The sequence below is a fragment of the Grus americana genome, chromosome 1 (genome assembly GCF_028858705.1).
Source record: "Grus americana isolate bGruAme1 chromosome 1, bGruAme1.mat, whole genome shotgun sequence".
NCBI lineage: Eukaryota > Metazoa > Chordata > Aves > Gruiformes > Gruidae > Grus > Grus americana.
The window spans coordinates 197,613,268-197,632,233 of record NC_072852.1 but is presented as its reverse complement, the minus strand read 5'-3'; the positions used below and the strand labels follow the sequence as shown (position 1 = coordinate 197,632,233).

Below are 18,966 nucleotides of genomic sequence, written 5' to 3'. Positions count from 1 at the left end.
GGGTTATTCTTTCCCCAGGGAATGGCAACAGCCTTGTGCAGTAGGCTGTTACAAATTTAGTATAACTAATTCAAAAGGATTTTCTAGTAGCACTTGATTGGAACAGCAGCTGCAATAGCAAGCTGTAATTTCTAAACTGCTGCTCACTGTTTCATTTTACCTCTTTCAAAAGGAGCCAAGACACCACTTGACAAGTGGAACTGGAAAAAAAAGCCTGTGGAGAATAAGACAGAGTTGCTCTGCTGCGCATTCTGAAGTTACGGAGTCAGAAGAACTAATCCTGCAATTAAGGTCATTTTGCATCTTGTTGTCATATTAAACAGGAAAGAGATCAAGATTGCAATAGGAGGATGTAAGTCAAGCCTAACAACATTTTATAGGAGATCTATACATTATGTACAATTTCAGGACTATGAAGATGTTAAAATCCAGCAGTAGTATAAAGCAAAGTAACTGGCAACTGTAGGATTACAAGTGACATTTGTAGTCATATTTTGAAATTTAATAATAGTTTTATAATATTTATTACTGGTAGTACTAAAACAGCAAGCAAAAATACACTAAGATCAAGGAACATTTTTGTCAATGCTTCAGAGATCAACTGCTGGTTCAAAGCAGGTATAAAATGTCAATCCACACCTGGAAGTTGATCTCTAGGTCTTTACTTTAAAAGTCTGACCAAAGTCCAGGAAGCAGATGAATCAGGTACTTCTGGGACTTATTTCCCTTCAAGTGTCCTGGGAGAAAGATTGCTTGAATCAGAGTTCAAAATCATACCCCACAGGCACATTCATACTGCAGGCAGATAGAATCCAGCATCTGAGGCAAGAATGATTATCCTCTGTGCTTAGAGAGGGCACATATGCCCTGCTCAAACTTCGCACAGGGATACATGCAAGCATGCTGGTATTGCTTCCATTCCCTCAACTGAAAAATCATGGCTTGCCATAACAGAAGCATTCTTACCTCTAAATTTGAGATACACGGCTTTGATGGATGGACTGTTAGAGTGATAAGGAATTGGCTGGTTGGCCACATCCAAAGAGTTACAGTCAATGGCTCAATGTACAAGTGGAAACCGGTAATGAGTAGTGTCCCTCAAGGGTCAGTCCTGGAACTGATACCATTTAGTATCTTCAATGACAGATACGAGATTGAGTCCACTCTCAGTAAGCCTGCAGACAATACCAAGCTGAATGGTACAGTTGATATGCTAGAGGGAATGGATGCCATCCAGAAGGACCCTGACAGGCTTGAAGAGCTGGTCCATACGAACCTCAAGAAGTTCAACAAGGCCAAGTGCAAAGTCCTGCACCTGGGTTACAGAAATCCAAAGGATCAATCAGTACCAACTGGGGGAATGAACGGATTGAGAGTAGCCCTACTGAGAAGTACCTGGAAATACTGGTGGATGAAAAACTGGACATGAGACCCAACCTGGAATACTGTATCCAACTCTGGGGGCCCCAGCACAAGACAGACATGGACCTGTTATAGAGCGAGTTGAGAGGAGGGTCACAAAAGGAATCAGAGGGCTGGAGCACCTCTCCTGTGAGGATGGGTTGAGAGAGTTGGGGTGCTGTTCAGCCTGGAGAAGAGAAGGCTCCAGGAAGACCTGTCAATAAATAAAAAGGGCTTATAAGAAAGACTGAGACTTTTTACCAAGGCCTGTAGTGACAGGACAAGGGGCAATGGTTTTAAACTCAGAGAGGTAGGTTTAGACTGGACATAAGGAAGAAAATTTTTACAATGGGAGTGGTGAGGCACTGGAACAGGTTGCCCAGAAGTTGTGGATACCTCATCATGGGAAGTGTTCAAGGTCAGGCTGGAGGGGCTTTGAGCAACCTGACCTAGTGACAGACATCCCTGCCCATGGCAGAAGGATTAGGCTAGATCTTCAAAGGTCTCTTCCAACCCAAACCATTGTACATTGTGAGGCAGTGCTCGCAGCTATGAATGCATGCTCTAGGTAAGAGCACTTAGCTCAACTGTAGCGATTGACTCCTTGTTCAAGGGAGGGAAGCAGTTCAGAAAACACTTCATTCTCCCTCCCAGAAAATAAAGCTATTACTAAGAAAGTTATTGGCTGGAAATACATCAGTTCTGATTTTCTGGGAGCCTGCTGAGCACCAGGATGGTGGTAAATAAGAGTCTGCCAAGGGGTTTTTTGTCTTACTGAAAGGCAAAGATCCAGAGTCTGCAGATTGTTTTAAGAGAAGAATGAAGCTACAAGAACACTGTTAAGCCTTCTGGAGTTGTTTGCAGACACTGGCTAAGGACAGTTTTAGCTGATAAAAACTGAAGACCATATGTCATGCTCAAAGATGTTTCTGAACCTGGAACTCCTGTTTTCTGCAAGTAGACAGTTCAAAGGGTTGATCAGTATTACAGCTCATCAGTAACACACTCCCCACCTGCAGGACTATTAACTGGCACATGGCTGAGTGGAACACAGAGAAGTCAAGAATGAAATCAAGAGGCAGACACACACACAAATTCTGAAGGTCAAAGAATGAAGAGGAAGCTGGAACAACAAAGTACTCCAACTCCTTGGGGCAGCTGCCAAGAACTCAAGTATCCCTCAATACATATACATATCCATACAGCAAGCAAGACCCCATAAGTATAACCTCCGCACCCAACAAGAAAGTGAAGGTACTTTTTACTCCCCAGATGGCATATTTTCACCTGAAGTATAAAGTGTACATGTGGACTGGGTTTTAAATTGAATGTTTACTACAGTTTTAATGGGTTACATACAAAAACCAGAAGGGTGCCACATGTTTGTACTTTCAAGCCAACTTGAACATGAAGCTCATTAAGTTCCAGAGTTTTACTACCAAGTTGTACAGTAAACAAAGTGATAATTTAGAAGTTGTAAAGCAGATGCTTATTCTTTTCAAGTTGCTACCATAAACAGTTTTAGAGACAAGTTGGAATTTAGTCTCCTTCAAAGCTTTCAGAGTAAGCAATTGCTGTAAAGGTCATCTACTTGTGTTCAGCATAGCTGCTGTCAGTTAATATATTGACTTATTTCAGATATTTATGCCAAAATCTGTAGCTACTTTTTTAATTTGTCAAAAGGTGCTTCCCCTCCCCCCTCTAGTTGACTACTGCTTTTAAAGAAAGCAAAATCTGAGAATAGTGATTCAAAGCAGATAAACAGACAATTGATTTAAATGCTAGTTAAGACATCCACCTTATTTCTACTACAACTGTATCAGTTCAGCAAATTACTTCATCTCTTGGTACCAATTTTGACATACAAAGATACAAGTAACTTGATCCAGTTTTGATAAGTAAACAAAAAATCTAGTCAGTCAAGCAGACTACATTCTGAATTTCCACTAAACCAACCAGAGCAGAAAAAAAAAAAAAATCAAAGAACAGAAAAAATAGCAAATGACCAAAGTTTTGCTAAAGGTAGTGTAAGTTCAGTTACAGAGCATCACAGTTCTGCCAGGAGGAGCCTGAAATACACTCAGACCCATCCACATGCAGTTCTATATATAAAAAGCTTCATTGGTCACACTCTTCATATAGTTAGAGAATCTCAAAACCAACAGGAGCTTGAGAAGGCTAAAGAAATAGCTCCTTCAACAGAAGGCAGCCTGTGCTGTTAAGGATCCCCTTAACCTACACCTGTACATCTAAACAGCCTAATCTGCAAATCTGAATGCAATTGTGGATGGCACTTTACATGGGCACACTAGACACAACAGGGATAAGCAGAGTGTTCTAGACTTAAGAAACAAGGTGAAAGCGTCACTCAGTTCTGTGACACATCAGATCACCAGAGTGCCACTCTGCCTCTTCCCATCTCTGGGCAGATCTACCAGTTACAGGGAGAAAAATAATCTAAAAGAATACAAGAGCATCATGGCACTATATTGCCAAGGATGCTGTATTTGAGAGATATGTGATGTCAGGGCATGTGTGCTTATATCAGGATCTGTTCCTTAACTGAGTAGTAAAGACTTGGATATCCCCTCTCCTAGGAGGCTGCTAGTGTTGCGTGAAAGGCTGTGGCACAATGGCAGCACAGGGGTAGCTCACGTATCAGCATTTCAAGCACAGCAGCATTCTGTCACAGCACAAGGTACTGCTACCCAGGTTGCACATGGTCCTGGCTTTGCCTGGGATAGAGTTAATTTTCTTCCTAGTAGCTGGTATAGTGCTGTGTTTTGGATTTAGGATGAGAATAATATTGATAACACTATTTTGGTTGTTGCTAAGCAGTACTTACACCAAGTCAAGAACTTTCCTGCTTTTCACACTGCCCTGCCAGCGAGGAGGCTGGGGGTGTACAAGAAGCTGGGAGGACACACAGGCAGGACAGCTGACCCAAAATGGCCAAAGGGTTATTCCATATCATATGACGTCATGCTCTGTTTATAACTGGGGGAAAGCTGGCCAGGGGTTTAGACCACAGCTTGGGAACTAGCTGGACATCAGTGGTCTGTGGGTGGTGAGCAATTGTGCTGTACATCACTTCTGTATATTCTGTTATTACTATTATTCTCTTCCTTTTTTGTCATATTAAACTGTCTTGATCTCACCCCACAAGTTTTACCTTTTTTCCTTTTTGATTCTCTCCTCCATTCCAACAGCCGGGGAGCAGGGAGTGAGCAAATAGCTGTGTGGTTGTTTTAGCTGCCAGCCAGGTTAAACCACAACACCCACCTTGCAACCATCCACGGTGAGAAAAGGGCTGAAGAATTTGAGTTTTGAGTACTTGCTAGACCTACTCATGTGGCATATGCAACGCAAGACTAGCACAATGGCAGAAGTGCTATAGAGCACATCTAGCTGCTACAGGATGGAAGTTACAGCGTGCACCTCCAGTTCAGCCCAGTCTTACAGTAAAATCCTTTTTTTTTTTTTGCAAGTTACAAATAGTACAGACAAAGGGTATATAGACTGACTTTATCAGATACGTGTATGACCTAAATGAAAACCTAATGTTTAAGACTTGCTTCTAATAATGAACCTAAACTTATCTCTCCAGTTTTATGCTGCAAAAACAGCTAGTAAGATAGACACCTATGTTTTAAGTAGGTTACCATTCTATTACATGAGTGCCCAAGCACACCTGTCTGAAACACTTAATCTGTACTGTTTGTTCACATCATTGCAAGGTGAGGGGTTTTTTGCATTACACAGAGCATAGTTTGCAAGTTAAGATGCATCAACAAATTTGAGACAGATATCCATATTGTGCCTTGATAAAACAACCCACATTAAACTCTATCCATATATTCAATAGCAGCAACACACTTCCACTAACAATCATGACATACTTTACTAGAAGATGTGTCCTAAGGTGACAGCAGGAATGGTTATTCAAGCATCCACCTACTTTCACAGACAAGGTTTGCAAGAAGTTGTAAGCTATACACTTTGTATTACCAGATTTCCTATCATATCCCAACTCCAATAGTGTCTAGAAAATGCAGTCAGGAAGATAAAAAAGCTGTACACCAGTGAGATGTAGTGCACAGTATAACTGAAACATTACAGTCTGGTTCAGCTCTCCAGTTTCCATCAGACCACAGAATTATCTATTCAGTCCATACAGGAATTGTACTTAAGCAAGAGCAGAAGCATCCCTTTTGCCTTAAAAAAAGCTGAGTATAGCCTGACACTCAGAGCAAAAACTTCACTTTAAACGCTCCCCTCCTTCTCCAAAGAGAAGGCTACCACATGCCTGTCTGCTACCAAGGAGCCACTCTATAAAAAGCAGGCCTGGTTTTGTTTAAAACCCCACACAGCAGTTCTAGTATGTAACCTGTTACATATCAGACAAATTTAGAGTAACCAGAAAGATGGATACCTATATTGAGAGCTGTTTCCTGTTTGTCCCCTGTCAGAATCCATATCTTAATTTCTGCCTTCATTAGTGTGGCTATTGTTTCTGGAACACCTGCTTGCAGGCGGTCTTCAATGGCTGTAGCTCCAAGAAGCAGTAAATCCTGGAAAACAGAATTTGAAGGATTGTTTTCTTAAGATAAACCTCTGTTTGGAACACACTCAAGAAGGAATTCAAGACAGCATGTTGCGCCTCATTGCTAATACAGCATTTTGACATGCAATATACACTACAGTAAGTTTCTGGTGTGGCTATTCTACTTCCTCTGCATACAATTCACATTTCAAGAGGTACAGAATGGAATAGAGTGTTTCTGATCAGAAAGATGGCAATGTTTCAAGAGCAATTAATTGAAGTTATAAAAATCTAAAGCTAGCCTATGGATGAACATATATACTACAGCATTCACTAAACACCATAGCAACGTGATCATGGTCACAGTCTATATATTTCTTAAGCTCACAAAACAAAAGTCATCTGGCATCACATCATTTAAACTAATTTCCCTCCCATAAAATGTACATACAGACTGGATACAATCACTCAAAGCAAAAATTATTGCAACTATTTATGGAAATAATCACTACATTTATGTAATACAAGTGGTATGAACATTAATCAATCCACGTATCTCTAGTCTGCATACGTATGCCAGAAAAACATGTCTCATACAATAAATTTAATACTAGAGTTTGCAATATTCTTATGCAATCCTAAAGCAATTGCTCGAAGAGATTTGGCCATGTTACAGGAGAAAAAAGTGAGGCAGACAAAAATACCTAAGAAATAAACCTTGTCAAAAGGCACAATCTACTCAGCAGATTTTAACTTTAAGAGCATTTTAATGACTCGTTAGACATGTAAAGATGTTCAATTTAAAATAAATTGATACAAATTGTGTTTAGTTATATTGTATCATTCCAGGAATTGCACAGAAAAAGTAACAAATTCTGTTCTTGGTAGGGACTATAGTTATTCAAAACAAGTGAAAACTGATGAAGTGAACAGAAGTAGTTAGGAGAGTTGGTGTTCTTCAGCCTGGAGAAGACAAGGCTCCAGGGGGACCTTACTGTGGCCTTCCTATATATGAATACAGGCTGAGAGAGTTGGGGTAGTTCAGCCTGGAGAAGAGAAGGCTCTGGGGAGACCTCAGCGCAGCCTTCCAGTACCTGAAGGGGCCTACAGGAAAGCTGGAGAGGGACTGTTGACAAGGGCGTGGAGTGACAAGACAAGAGGGAATGGGTTTAACCTGAAAGAGGGTCGATTTAGATTAGATGTTAGGAAGAAATTCTTCCCTGTGAGGGTGGTGAGGCACTGGAACAGGTTGCCCAGAGAGGTTGTGGATGCCCCCTCCCTGGAAGTGTTCAAGGCCAGGCTGATGAGGCTTTGGGCAACCTGATCCAGTGGAGGGTGTCCCTGCCCGTGGCAGGGGGGTTGGAGCTAGATGATCTTTGAGGTCCCTTCCAACCCAAACCATTCCATGATTCTATGAAGATGGCATGAGAGCAGCTCATGCTTGTATGCATCTATGGATGCATACAGAACAGGAGGGGAAGTAGTTATTCATACAGGTGTGTAGGCTGGCATTAGTTACAGGTCTTGACAAAGCTTAAGTTTTGTTATGAGACAGTCAGCTGATAAAGGCAGTAGAATCAACTACCCTAAGTCATTTGCTTTAGTAACCTATAGCCTCCTGATGAAACATTAGCCCTATCAATGCTAACAACACTTGAAGGTTACAAATTCAATCTAATTGTGCAACTGTAAATTATTTTTATTACCAAAATGACTTGTTAGGCAGTTAAACATGACAGCAGATTGACATGGCTGAGCTACCTGACCAGAGGAGTTACTAATGCGCCTGCTAAAGCCCTCTCAGGCAACGTACAGGTGGGGATGGAAGCCAGTTCAAATTTGCCTCCATGTGTGCACCTGTACTACAATCCAGTGACCTCAGACTGGCAAAGTAGCTCTGCCACTCTAATTTGAGCTCTTAGATTAAAAAAAAAATAGCTTGTTAAAACACATTTTATGTTATCGCCACAGGCCAGTTTCTTATCTGGAAAGACGTGCCTACAGATCAGAGAATTTAACTTGGGAAGTACCAGCTCAAAGAAAAAATTAAATTAAGTTACAAGTGCAATTCCCTGCTCCTAGGTATGACCAGCAAGCAAACATTAACAGGAAGAAAAATACAGTGGATGCTTGCTACAAGTCCAGAACTCCAATTCTACAACCCATTCATGGGTCCCCTTTTTTCAAGGTTTTAATTCATGAAAAGAGGCAGAAGGCAGATGGCCAACAATTATCTCAGGTTTGAGAACACATTTTAAACAGAATCAATCCAAGTCCATTTTTCACCTCAGTGAAAACAGAGAGGTATGAAAGCACAGTGCAAGAAGCAGAAAGCTGAAAGGAGCTGTGCAAGCCTACAGAATCAAGGATTAGATAACCACACCATTACTGACCAACCAACACAAAAAGACAACTTCAGGCGTTAGTTTGAGAAGACAGACCCAACCTTCAGCTATTACTTAGAGTTCTTGGAGTTCTTCTGTTACCCTATGAAAGTTAGCTCTCATTCTAATCTCAGCCTCCTTCCCTCTTCTGCCCCAACTAACAAGTTCTGGAGCACTGTTGGTCATTTAAGTCACATTGTTAATATTAAAGAGAAATTGAAGCTCAAAGAGTTTTTTGAAGAAACTACTAAGTAAAATGAGTGTGAAATAACTGGAGCAAGGGGAAAGAGCATGAACAGGTGTAGGTGAGAAGTGTGACTACCAGCATTTCAGAAAGCATCACAACCAACAAGTATCAAAGAAACACTGGCCCCTAGTGTTGACATTTTAACATTTCATTCAGTGTAGGGTTTCAAGGTTTCAAACTGTTTTTCCAACACCTACTTCCCCTCTCCAGAACTGAGTTCTGCAATTTGCACAGAGAGCAGTTTTTCCACCTTTTTTCAGTCTATGCGAGTACAGGCCTTGGTGAGCACTTTCTTTTGTCTATAGTGCCTACAACAGCCTTCAGAAAGTCTGAACTGTGACTGCTGCATGAAAAGGAAAAAATTCTTCATACACTAGGACATGGGAACATGGTAAAACACAACAGTTTTATAAATGACCTTTACCAATTTACATCAACCTTACACAAGATAGCAAGATAAAGTGTAAGAAAAGAGTTTAAGTGGCAATGACCTTTTATACATAAGTTTGTCTCAGATTTACAAACTAAAACTGAAAAGGTTGCCAACTAAGAATACCTTTCCAGTTTCTCATGAAAGAAATTAACAGTTTTACTGTATAAAGCCCAAATTCCAGGGGAAAAGACACATGTAAGGGAATCTGTATCTCAAAAAAGTATGTCTTACCTTTTCGATAATCTCATAGCATTCCTCCAGCTTCTGAGCTCTGTCTTTCAGAACTGTACTGGTTTCATTGTAGACATTCAACCACTCTCTGTAAGAGTTTTCTGACAGATCTGCATAAGCAATGCACAAAGTCCTCAGACCTACAAAACAAAAAGACAGCCATTATGCACAGTAATATTACACTGAGTATCACCAAATCATTAATGCCCTAATGAATGCTAAATTCTAAATTCTAACTCTCTCACTAGAACATCAGGAGGTTTTAACACACACTTGTTAAACCCTGGATTCCAGAAAATCTCCCTGTACATTTTTAAAGCATCTAGGTTTTCACAAGTGTAAAACAAAGGTCTGACTCATTTAGATTACTAATGTTGGTGCAAATGAAGAGAGCACGTAATGGGCACAAATTTCTCCCTGATTTTCAGTATTGCAAACTGGCCATACTGGAGCAACAAAAGTATCATCTTTAAATCTTTTAAGTATCAGAGGAAGCTTGGCTTTTAATTTTTAAGAAGACCAAGTTTAAGAACTGGCTCCATATTGTGACTGGAGATATCACTTACTCAAACGTACTGCATAACCCGTATTTTGTAGAACTGTAGAATGGTTTGGGTTGGAAGGGACCTCAAAGATCATCTAGTTCCAACCCCCCTGCCGTGGACAGGGACACCCTCCACTAGACCAGGTTGCCCAAAGCTTCCTTCTTCACTATGTGCACGTAACTTACACTAATAATGGGAGTTACACATGCACAAAGGGTAGAGAATAGGGCCCAGGAAGTATGAAAATCATTTTATTAGACCACTGACAAAAATTAACATTCAGAAATAATGATTTCTTTTTTCCTGACATGAGTGAAGCAGAAAGGAATGTGTGACAAAATACAAAAAAGTTCACTACTGGGAATGTGGGAGTCTGCAAAAAAATATTTTTTAAAAAAGCTGAATAACATTTTCAGATTTAGGGAGAAAACCACTGATTCATGGTTTTATTACAATGCAAACATGTTACTGCAGAAGATGGAGCAAAACCAAGTACCTCCCTATGAACAGAGGTGTTACATCAGTCATAAAGGCCTTAGAGACCACTTCAGATCATCGTTGATGTCTTGGTCTTCCAGGGTCCCCAGCACGTTCGGGTTATTGCTCTGCTTCATAAAGCCAGGGACTTTGTCATCTGACTTTTACACTGGTAAAAGCACCTCTAACTCCAATGTAATTGGGGTATTCTGGGCAATACAACTCATGCCCTTTCCCTTCACCAAGGGCACACAGAACCCCAGCTTTTCCTTCCAAATTCCACTCCTCTACTAAAATCACACCAAAACCAGACACAAACTTCCTTAAGCTGGAAGTTATCCTAGAGTTGTTAATTTGCTGATTACACCCCACTTAAGTTATCTTCATAACCACCTTATTTGGCACTGCAAAGCTTAGATAATGCAGAACATGATGCAAGTAATTTGATAGATTGAATTCTCACGACATGCTATTTCTCTTACCTTCTGTTGCGAAGTATTCAAGATGGCACAGTGTTTGCTCCATATACTGGGAATCTTTTGAAAGCCTCTCAAAAATTACATTATCCTGTTAAAACCAAATTAATTACAGTGGAGTAAGTCTACATATGAAGTCTCCATTTGTGTATTTATGAGCTCAAGTGAAGTAACCCAAGTTGACTTGCTAATATCAGAACCCAAGACTATATTTACAAGCAATACATTTGGGTTTTAGAGACTCCAGTTTGAGTAAGTAATCAGTGGTAGAGATACTGCATCCACTTTAAATATTGGGGACAGAAGTACACTCTGCCCTCTTCTTCTCTTTCCATAAAAGGGTCCTCATGACTGGGGAAGTACAGAACACTTTCTGAATTAAGCAGATACATTGATTTTCAGAGAATGTAAGTTTCCAGTCTTATTCAGAACACACTGTAGTTCCATACAGAAGAGCTTCTTGCAATCTTATCTAGAAAAGACTCCCAGTGATGTTAAAGAAATAGAAGGCAGAAACACTGAACAGGTTCTACCACAAAATTCTCTCAGAAATAACCCTCCTCCTGCAGCCACTTTCTTCATCACTAAATCAAAGGACAATTGAAGAGGCCCAGGTAACAGCTGCAATCAAAATAGAGCACCATGACCCATTCATCTACAGTCGCTGGATTTTATTCTGCAACTACCAGAACAAGTTGCTATACACGTGTAAAATATGGAAAATGCTACTGTTGCTCAAACTCTTAAGCTAAGTAAACAGATCTACATCTATCATTGATTAGAGATAAGCAATACAACGCAAGTAATTTATGATGGAAGTGACAGGACAGGAGATGAGTATCAGAAATTAGAGTTCATGTAGAATAGGCAGTTAACTTAGCATACAAAACACCAGATCACACTAATTACTACGAGCCTTTTGCTCTGTTACACATCTGATGCTGCTCATATTGAGGACAGCATGAAATTTTACTACAAACTCTCCTGTTTTCCATCCCTTCCAGTGCCATGCTCCAAGAAACAGTGTGAACTCAGGCATGGTATAAGCAACAAGCAGTTGCAGGTCTGTGTGGTCCTACTGGGCATACGACTTTGAAATATCGCACAGTGACAGTGGGCTTCATTCACTCCCACCACATCAGCACGAAGCCAGTACATCTTTATCAAATCAAGGGAGTTAAACTGAAACAACTGAGCAGTGCACACAGACCTATACGTCAGGACAAATTCAAGTAAACCAGATCCTTACAGAAGTCAGAACTAATTTTCCCTGTTGCAAAAAGCCACCTCCGTAGTTTTCCATTGAAATTAGAACCACTCTCTGGCTGTGGCCAGTACTAAGTTTTGCAGCCTTTGTACTTTGGGAAGTCATTGCTCTTGTCAGTGAAGACAGAAGCACAACATGGTGCAAGTCACGATGACAAATAACAGCAGGTGCAGAGATGCAAGAGCCAGATCAAGAGCCAACCACTTGAGAACAGATTTTTGTGTTACAGATTTAGATAACAGCACTTAGTCTAGTTCCTGAACTGCTGCTGCACAGCTGGGTGAAATCCTGCCTTTGCTTAAGTAAAAGGTACTGCTCCCATTAGTTTCAGGATTTTAACTGGGTAGCAGAAAGTCTAGCAGTCTTCCTGCCTGCAAAAAGAGCCAGAGCAGATCTCTTAAATCACTTGGTCCTAAACAGAAAGTCAACAGGTATTATGTATGAGACATGGAATGCCAGCATTGGCCACAGCTGTTGAAACAATAACTGGCAGTGTTAGTTCTCCATTAGGTAGCATACTTACAGCGCCTTTGCAGTAGAGACGTAGCTTTCCTGCTGGAGTTCGAACAATCACCGACATTCTCTTCCTGTTGCTATTGAAAGAAAAATATTTGCTTTCCTTAGTCATAGTGATGAAGAGTAAGTCCTGTTTCAGCCAGTGAATTTTCTCTGATGTGTTTAGTGTATCTGAGATCAGGTGAGATGTAACAGTAGTAACTTAACATCCCACAATCCATGACAGCAAGGAGAAATACTAAATTGCCCATTTCCAGCTTCAGGCCTCCCTATGGCTCCCCCATTGGCAACCACTCAACCAGAACAGATTTGCACCCAAATGTGAGCAAGAATTTGGAAAAGAACAAGATGGCATCGAAATCCTCTTGAAAGAAGGGGAGTCACATTTATTCTCAGCTTTTCCTTATTCCTCAAGCAAAATTGTACTGGGGACTTGGGCTAGAAACAGAATTAAGACTGAATGTGTATTTATTATAGGCATACGTAACCGACATTGAAATAACCACCCACCAACAAGGGCAGTTATTTAACTTCCTAACTCAAAAGAAAGCAGAAGTGTCATGGAAAGGAATCATGGTATAGACCAGCCCTTGGCCTCCCTAGAGGTTCTTTATATTGGTCTAATCAGACCTACATAATTAGAATTATGTAGAACAAAGTCAGACCCTCTGAGCAGGGCAGCATATCAAGACAGTCAATTTTATTTTAAAAGTGTTTACCAGAGGTAAACAGTAGCATATGGTACACAGACATTTAACAAAGGAAGGTAGACAAGGATATATATATTTTTAAGAGATCAATTTTGGCATTTCACTTATCAATCTCTCCCTTAAAAGAGCCACTGGAAAAGATGTAGCTTGTAAGAGGCAGAGGCAAACAAACTCTCATCAAGAGAACCCTAAGAACACATGGTTTCATAGTCAAAAAATACAGATAACTATAATTCTTTTCCTTAGTGAAAGGAGAACTGAGAAGCATCCTCATTCCCTTCTTGACAGCATGTACCAACAGATGAGAGTTTAGAGCAACCTTCCTCCTCCTCTGAAGTTGCTCTGGAAGATCTCGTCCCTTTTCAGGGCTCAAGAGCCATGTGTAAGAAAGTAAGCTCTTCACATGTATAATCAGACAAAACAATCCTTTCTGAGACTTTCTAAAGAAAGTCTGGGAGGACAGTAATTAGCTGTGCCCAGAATTTCTGCAGTAAGCTAATGACACTGGGAAACTTCCATCTGCTTTTTGAAATCTAACTATAGGAACTCCCTCACTGGTCAAGTGGGAAGTTGCTACACACAGGTAGAGCTAAGCAGCTTTTTTCTGCTGCATGCAGACTACAGCTACTCCTGTCTACAGACACCAAGGGTATTGGTCAACTTGTCAGAAACCCTAAAATACTCTTGTAGTGCCTTTTCCAATATTCCCACAAGTAGCCACATTCTGAATGAAAAGCGGAAAGTAGTAAAGAGTAATCTTCAAAGCAAGCCAGGACACAAGAAAAGCTGCCTACCCAGATCTTCCCTGACTTTTACATACTCCTTTAGAGCAGAACTAGCCAAATCAAAGAGGGCAGAGAGCAAGACCTACTGTGGCTTAAAGCCTTGAAGAGTAGAAAAAGCAGCAGAAAAGCCTGCTGACTGCACCATCCAAACTGACAAAACTACCAACTGACAAAGAGAAAGTACCTTTTATCATCTCCAGTGATTTAGGGGCCTGATTCATCACACAAAGGTTCGTGCGACCCAAGCAGTGCTCACCGTAACTAGACTGACAAGTTCGGAGTGCTTGCAAGGTTTAGCTTTTCATAGCTGGAGTGGCTCTTAGAAACAGGCACTAAGAAGCCCTCAAGTTGTAGATTCCATCTACTCAAAACCAAGTACTTTACAGAAGCAGTATAAAAGTGCAGTCTCAAAGCATGCTCTTGAAGTCGACAAGTAACACATCAGGATATCAATGAGGCACAGAATGACACTTTCAGGGCAACAACTCTACAATAAGCCAACAGAGCTGGAGTGGCAGGGGAGAGCTTCATGCTCACATGCCAATAGCCACCAGTTTGTAAGCAGCTCTGTATTAGTCTTATATTGGAAATGGATGAGAGAGGGGCAGGACAGAATTAAAGAAGTTCAGCTTTTCTACTACATCAGCTGTATCTTTTTATTCTCAATAATGAAGTTACAAAACAGCTTTCTTGTTACCCTGCATTTACTATATTAGAGGACAACTTACCTGGAAAACTCCAGCACATTAAGAATTTCAAAGGTTTTTTCTTTTCCCAGCTACAAGAGAAACCATATACTGTTATAAGTATAATTCGCGGTATATTCTTACACGTGTAAACATGCAAGTTGGTTAAACACCTTTGTTTAAGCATCTCAGTCTAAATAAAATGTGGTGATAGCTCCCTCTCCTGGTAAAAGTGATGTAGAGCCCTATTTAATGAAGGCATTCTAATCTTTCTTGAACATCTAATATTGTGGCAGCCTCCATTTACTCTTTTTACATCATTTCAGGGAACTAGTATCTTACTCCAGAAGGATAAGCATGCTCTGAAATGCATACATACTTCTTTACAGGTATCAACGACGAGACAGGCTGTGATCATTATTCCAAGTTAAAATAAACCCACCACCCAGATTTGGTATTACAATGACCTTTGCCTGAGCTGCCTTAATACTTCTTTTACTTGAACTTACAAACATATTATATTATTTGTGACAATAATGGTTAACTGAGGAGTAATTCCTGTTATCACCAACAGCTGTTCGCTGGAGTTGAGCATTAACAACCTGAGGAAGGAAAAGCATTTAGAAACACCTTGTCTTTGCCATTCCTGTTGGACAACAGATGGTAGAAGCAGTAGGAGTTACTAGAGCCTCAGAACTCCAGTACTATTTGTAGCTCATGGTTAAAGAAAGGGCTGTAGCAAAATCTAATTGCAGTACAGTTACATCCTACGAGGCACACGTCAATTCAGCAATATCCCCAAGACCAAAATCCATCTCCAGCCCATGTTACATGTACTGCCACTGATGTAGGCAATAAGGAGAGACAGGAACCTCTGGGAGTGACAACTTTTATTGACTGACCATGCTCCCATCTTGGAATATAAGAGGAGTATAAAACTAGGTCAGGTGGGCCTGGATCTTCCTGCAGAGGAGAGAAGAGGCTAGATAGGATGAGTAGTGTCATCTAGAGCTAAGCTCTTCCCCTTAAACTAAGCAGCAGTTTTCTGAGTAGCTGTAGAAAGTCTGTGACAAAATGTCTATCTTTCTAGGATTTAAGTGCTTAGCAGTGTATCAAGAAGCTTGAAAGTGAATGCACTTGAACAGAAGGACAAAAATACAGCCATTATTCTTAATAAGCACCCTAGTAGTTGCACCTATGTAAGTCTGGAGCCACTCTAAGTTAGACTGCAACTTCAGTCAGAATGTGGCCCCATGAGTTTGAGACTGCAGGTGGCAACTCTAAGCCATTAACTATGCACCCCTCCATAGAGAGCTTGTTAAGCCAATCAACATCATCTGTAAAAGATTTAATTGAAGAAAAAAATCAAGATTTTAATACAAAAAACCAAACATTTAGAAGTACAGTAGCCATGAAACATAGTAGTCAGAAAATCTCCCAGATACATAAGAAGGAAATTCATGTGAGTGTTCTTATCTGTGCTTCCCAGACAAGGGAAACATTCTTCAGGCACAACTGCTGTCATTTCCCATATAAGCTTGCAACTTCCTATTTCCCATGCCACACAGCAGGGCAGAGGACTTTGCGTCTAAAATAGAGGAAGACAACTTCTCCCAGTCTGCAAAAGCCTTTTGCATGTAGCAAGCTAAAGGCCCTGTAAGGAACTCACAAGGACCACACAGGAGACACTTATGCTCCACATGAGCTCGGCAGCCTGTGCCATGCACATCTACTTACCGCATCGATGATAACTGAATGGGGAGTCCGTCCTGTGAACACATAACCAAGTTTTTTCGCTCCTTTCACTAATGCCCCTTCATCTGCCAATACGAGAAAAGCTTAAATTTAATCTGGTACATAGCAAAGGCCTGCAAAGCCCGTACTTAAATACGCCACACTACCAAAACACAGAAGCCCCCTTTCCCCATGTACTCCCACATCTGTAGGGCTGCTAGAGTAGCTCTGCACACAATTCCACAATATTCACATGTTGATCCTACAAGGCCATATGATACCAACTACACAAACTTCATACCCAATCTGTAACTACTGAAGCATTAAACTGTGTTGTTGTGAAGGAGTCCTACTTTTCTACATTAACAGGGGAAATACCTGTTCTGAAAGGAAGATCAAAGCTGCATTACTCTTAATTCCTGCAAAACACATTTAATCTATCTCTTGCTGTAAAGGCACTAAGTTCAGGTGCTATAGAAATAAATACAGCATCATCTTCTGGAGACTGAACTAAGCAGTGTGGTTAATAGCTCAAATAACCGAGCTGAAACCAGAGCCAACACCTCTACCAGTTATACAGCCTTGTTAAGGAGCAAGTGGCATTAAAGCACAACCACCATACAAGCAATTTAGTGCCCAACTCAAGTAGCCCTAATGTCTCTACAGCTCCCTTGGTCTCCTCACGGGTCATCAGCACTGTGACTAGAGTTACCTTACATGGGCTGTTCACCCAACTCTTCAAACACTGTTAAGACACAAATACTGCTGCTTTATCACTCAATATATCCACTATAACAATTCTAGAAATGTCCTTAGAAATGGAGATAATTTGATGGGGAACAGAGCCCTACTGTTCAGCAGTTTGGCCCTGCCTACCTCTCAGCACCACTGTGTTTACTGAAATAAAGAAGAAATGGGTGAAAAGAAGGCCCCAATACAGCCAAGGCTCTGCTCTTTGTTGTATCATGTTAAGTATCAGCATCTTGTATCTGCTTAAAGCAACACAGGAAGCTACTAGATCAAGACCAGTTTGCATGCATGCCAAATAGAGCAATTAATTTTTCATGCAGAAACAAATCAGTACTTCCATAGGTCTGCTCTATGCATGGAAGAAGTCACTGGAAGCTTTACTTTTGCTTTTCACCCCCACAGAAAGAGGCCAGAGTAGGTGTTATGAGAGCAGTAGGGATCATAAGCGTATCCTAGCTCTACAGAAACATCATGGACTTGGCAGTTTTGTACGAGGCATTCAGAAGCAGTGTGCACTGGTGCCAGAAGATGCCAGATCTACTGCTAGCATCATGGAGGATATCTTGCTTTTAAAATTTATGACCTCATAAATTTCTGGACTTCTTCATCCCCATCCACCCATTTCTACGCCCTCATTCGTTCCCTCCCCAAAAAGACAGCAACAACCAACCTGGAGAGGAGGCCTGGTAGATTATCGTATTTCCCTGTCTCTCAGGAACAACAGTATGACACACGGCCAGCAGAGTGAGGAACTCCTGTATGTGCACAGCTGTGGGCTAGATCAGGAAAGTCAGGTTTAGTATTACACACAGACTGAGAGGCACACAGACCATTCACTAACCTGAGATGACCTCTTAGGTACCACAAACAAATAAATATCCTGGTCTCTATTTATAGTAGTCATCTTAATCCCAGAACATCAATACAGCAGAGTTTAGTGCTCCGGTTCATTAATGCTGGCCCTTATGATAAATACCTCACTTAAGTTGCAGAGAGCTGGGAAGCCAGAAGATTCCCCCACCCTCCCAAATATAAAAGCAAGAGTTTTGTAGCACCCAAGCTTCATATAGGCAAAGATGTCTACCACAAGATGTTGATGATAATCAAGCAACAGGAAATACTACTTTGGTAGCTTCCACAACAGCTTTCAATAGATTGACAGTAGCCACACTAGCATTAAACTCATTGCAACTGCACCTTTAGTGATGAACATCCAGAGCTAACAGCAGCTGATTAGCCAGTAGAAGGCAACATCACATGCTCTTCCCCAGGAATACATCATCCAGCCAAGCAGAAATTTGATCAATGGTCCCTACACATTCAGCATCACGAGAACACACAATATAAAACATTGCTCACAGACTGCATAGTCACCAGCCATCCCAGAGTGCTTAAAGAGACACCAGGTCTACAACTCAGTGAAGATGTTATGGCACTTAAGTCACAGGTCTCTGATCAGCAAATTCTGGCAGCTGTAGCTATAGTGACTTGAAATGGAGCCCCCCATCCCATTCTTCCCTCCTTTCCACCCCTGCTTTTGGCACAGCACTTTCAGTCTCATAGCAGTCGGGAACAGTACTCAGCTGCCCAGCTCACAACCTGCCAAACTAACTTCATCCACAGTTCACACAGATCTTCAAGATGCTTGGCTGAAACAGTCAAAGTTAACATGTTCCCCTTCACCAGCCCTGCTATATCCATAACATCCACAGTTAGTGGCATCAAAATCTTACGTCACAGCAGCCGCTTGCTCAGTGACTGAGTCAGACATGAACTTATCA

General features: G+C 41.1%; 1 protein-coding gene across 8 annotated transcripts in view; it reads right to left on the bottom strand.

Moving 5' to 3' along the window:
* The window catches only part of ATP8A2 (ATPase phospholipid transporting 8A2), a 347,593-nt gene that overhangs the window by 244,854 nt on the left and 83,773 nt on the right, over positions 1 to 18,966 (bottom strand). For all 8 annotated transcript variants that reach the window (XM_054809745.1, XM_054809706.1, XM_054809713.1 and 5 more), the window contains 7 exons: positions 17,856 to 17,961; positions 16,439 to 16,521; positions 14,744 to 14,793; positions 12,528 to 12,597; positions 10,744 to 10,828; positions 9,240 to 9,379; positions 5,834 to 5,972 (listed from right to left, as the gene is read on the bottom strand). In XM_054809745.1, coding sequence (XP_054665720.1) covers positions 5,834 to 5,972; positions 9,240 to 9,379; positions 10,744 to 10,828; positions 12,528 to 12,597; positions 14,744 to 14,793; positions 16,439 to 16,521; positions 17,856 to 17,961 — 673 coding nt within the window. The remainder of the gene's footprint in view (positions 1 to 5,833; positions 5,973 to 9,239; positions 9,380 to 10,743; positions 10,829 to 12,527; positions 12,598 to 14,743; positions 14,794 to 16,438; positions 16,522 to 17,855; positions 17,962 to 18,966) is intronic.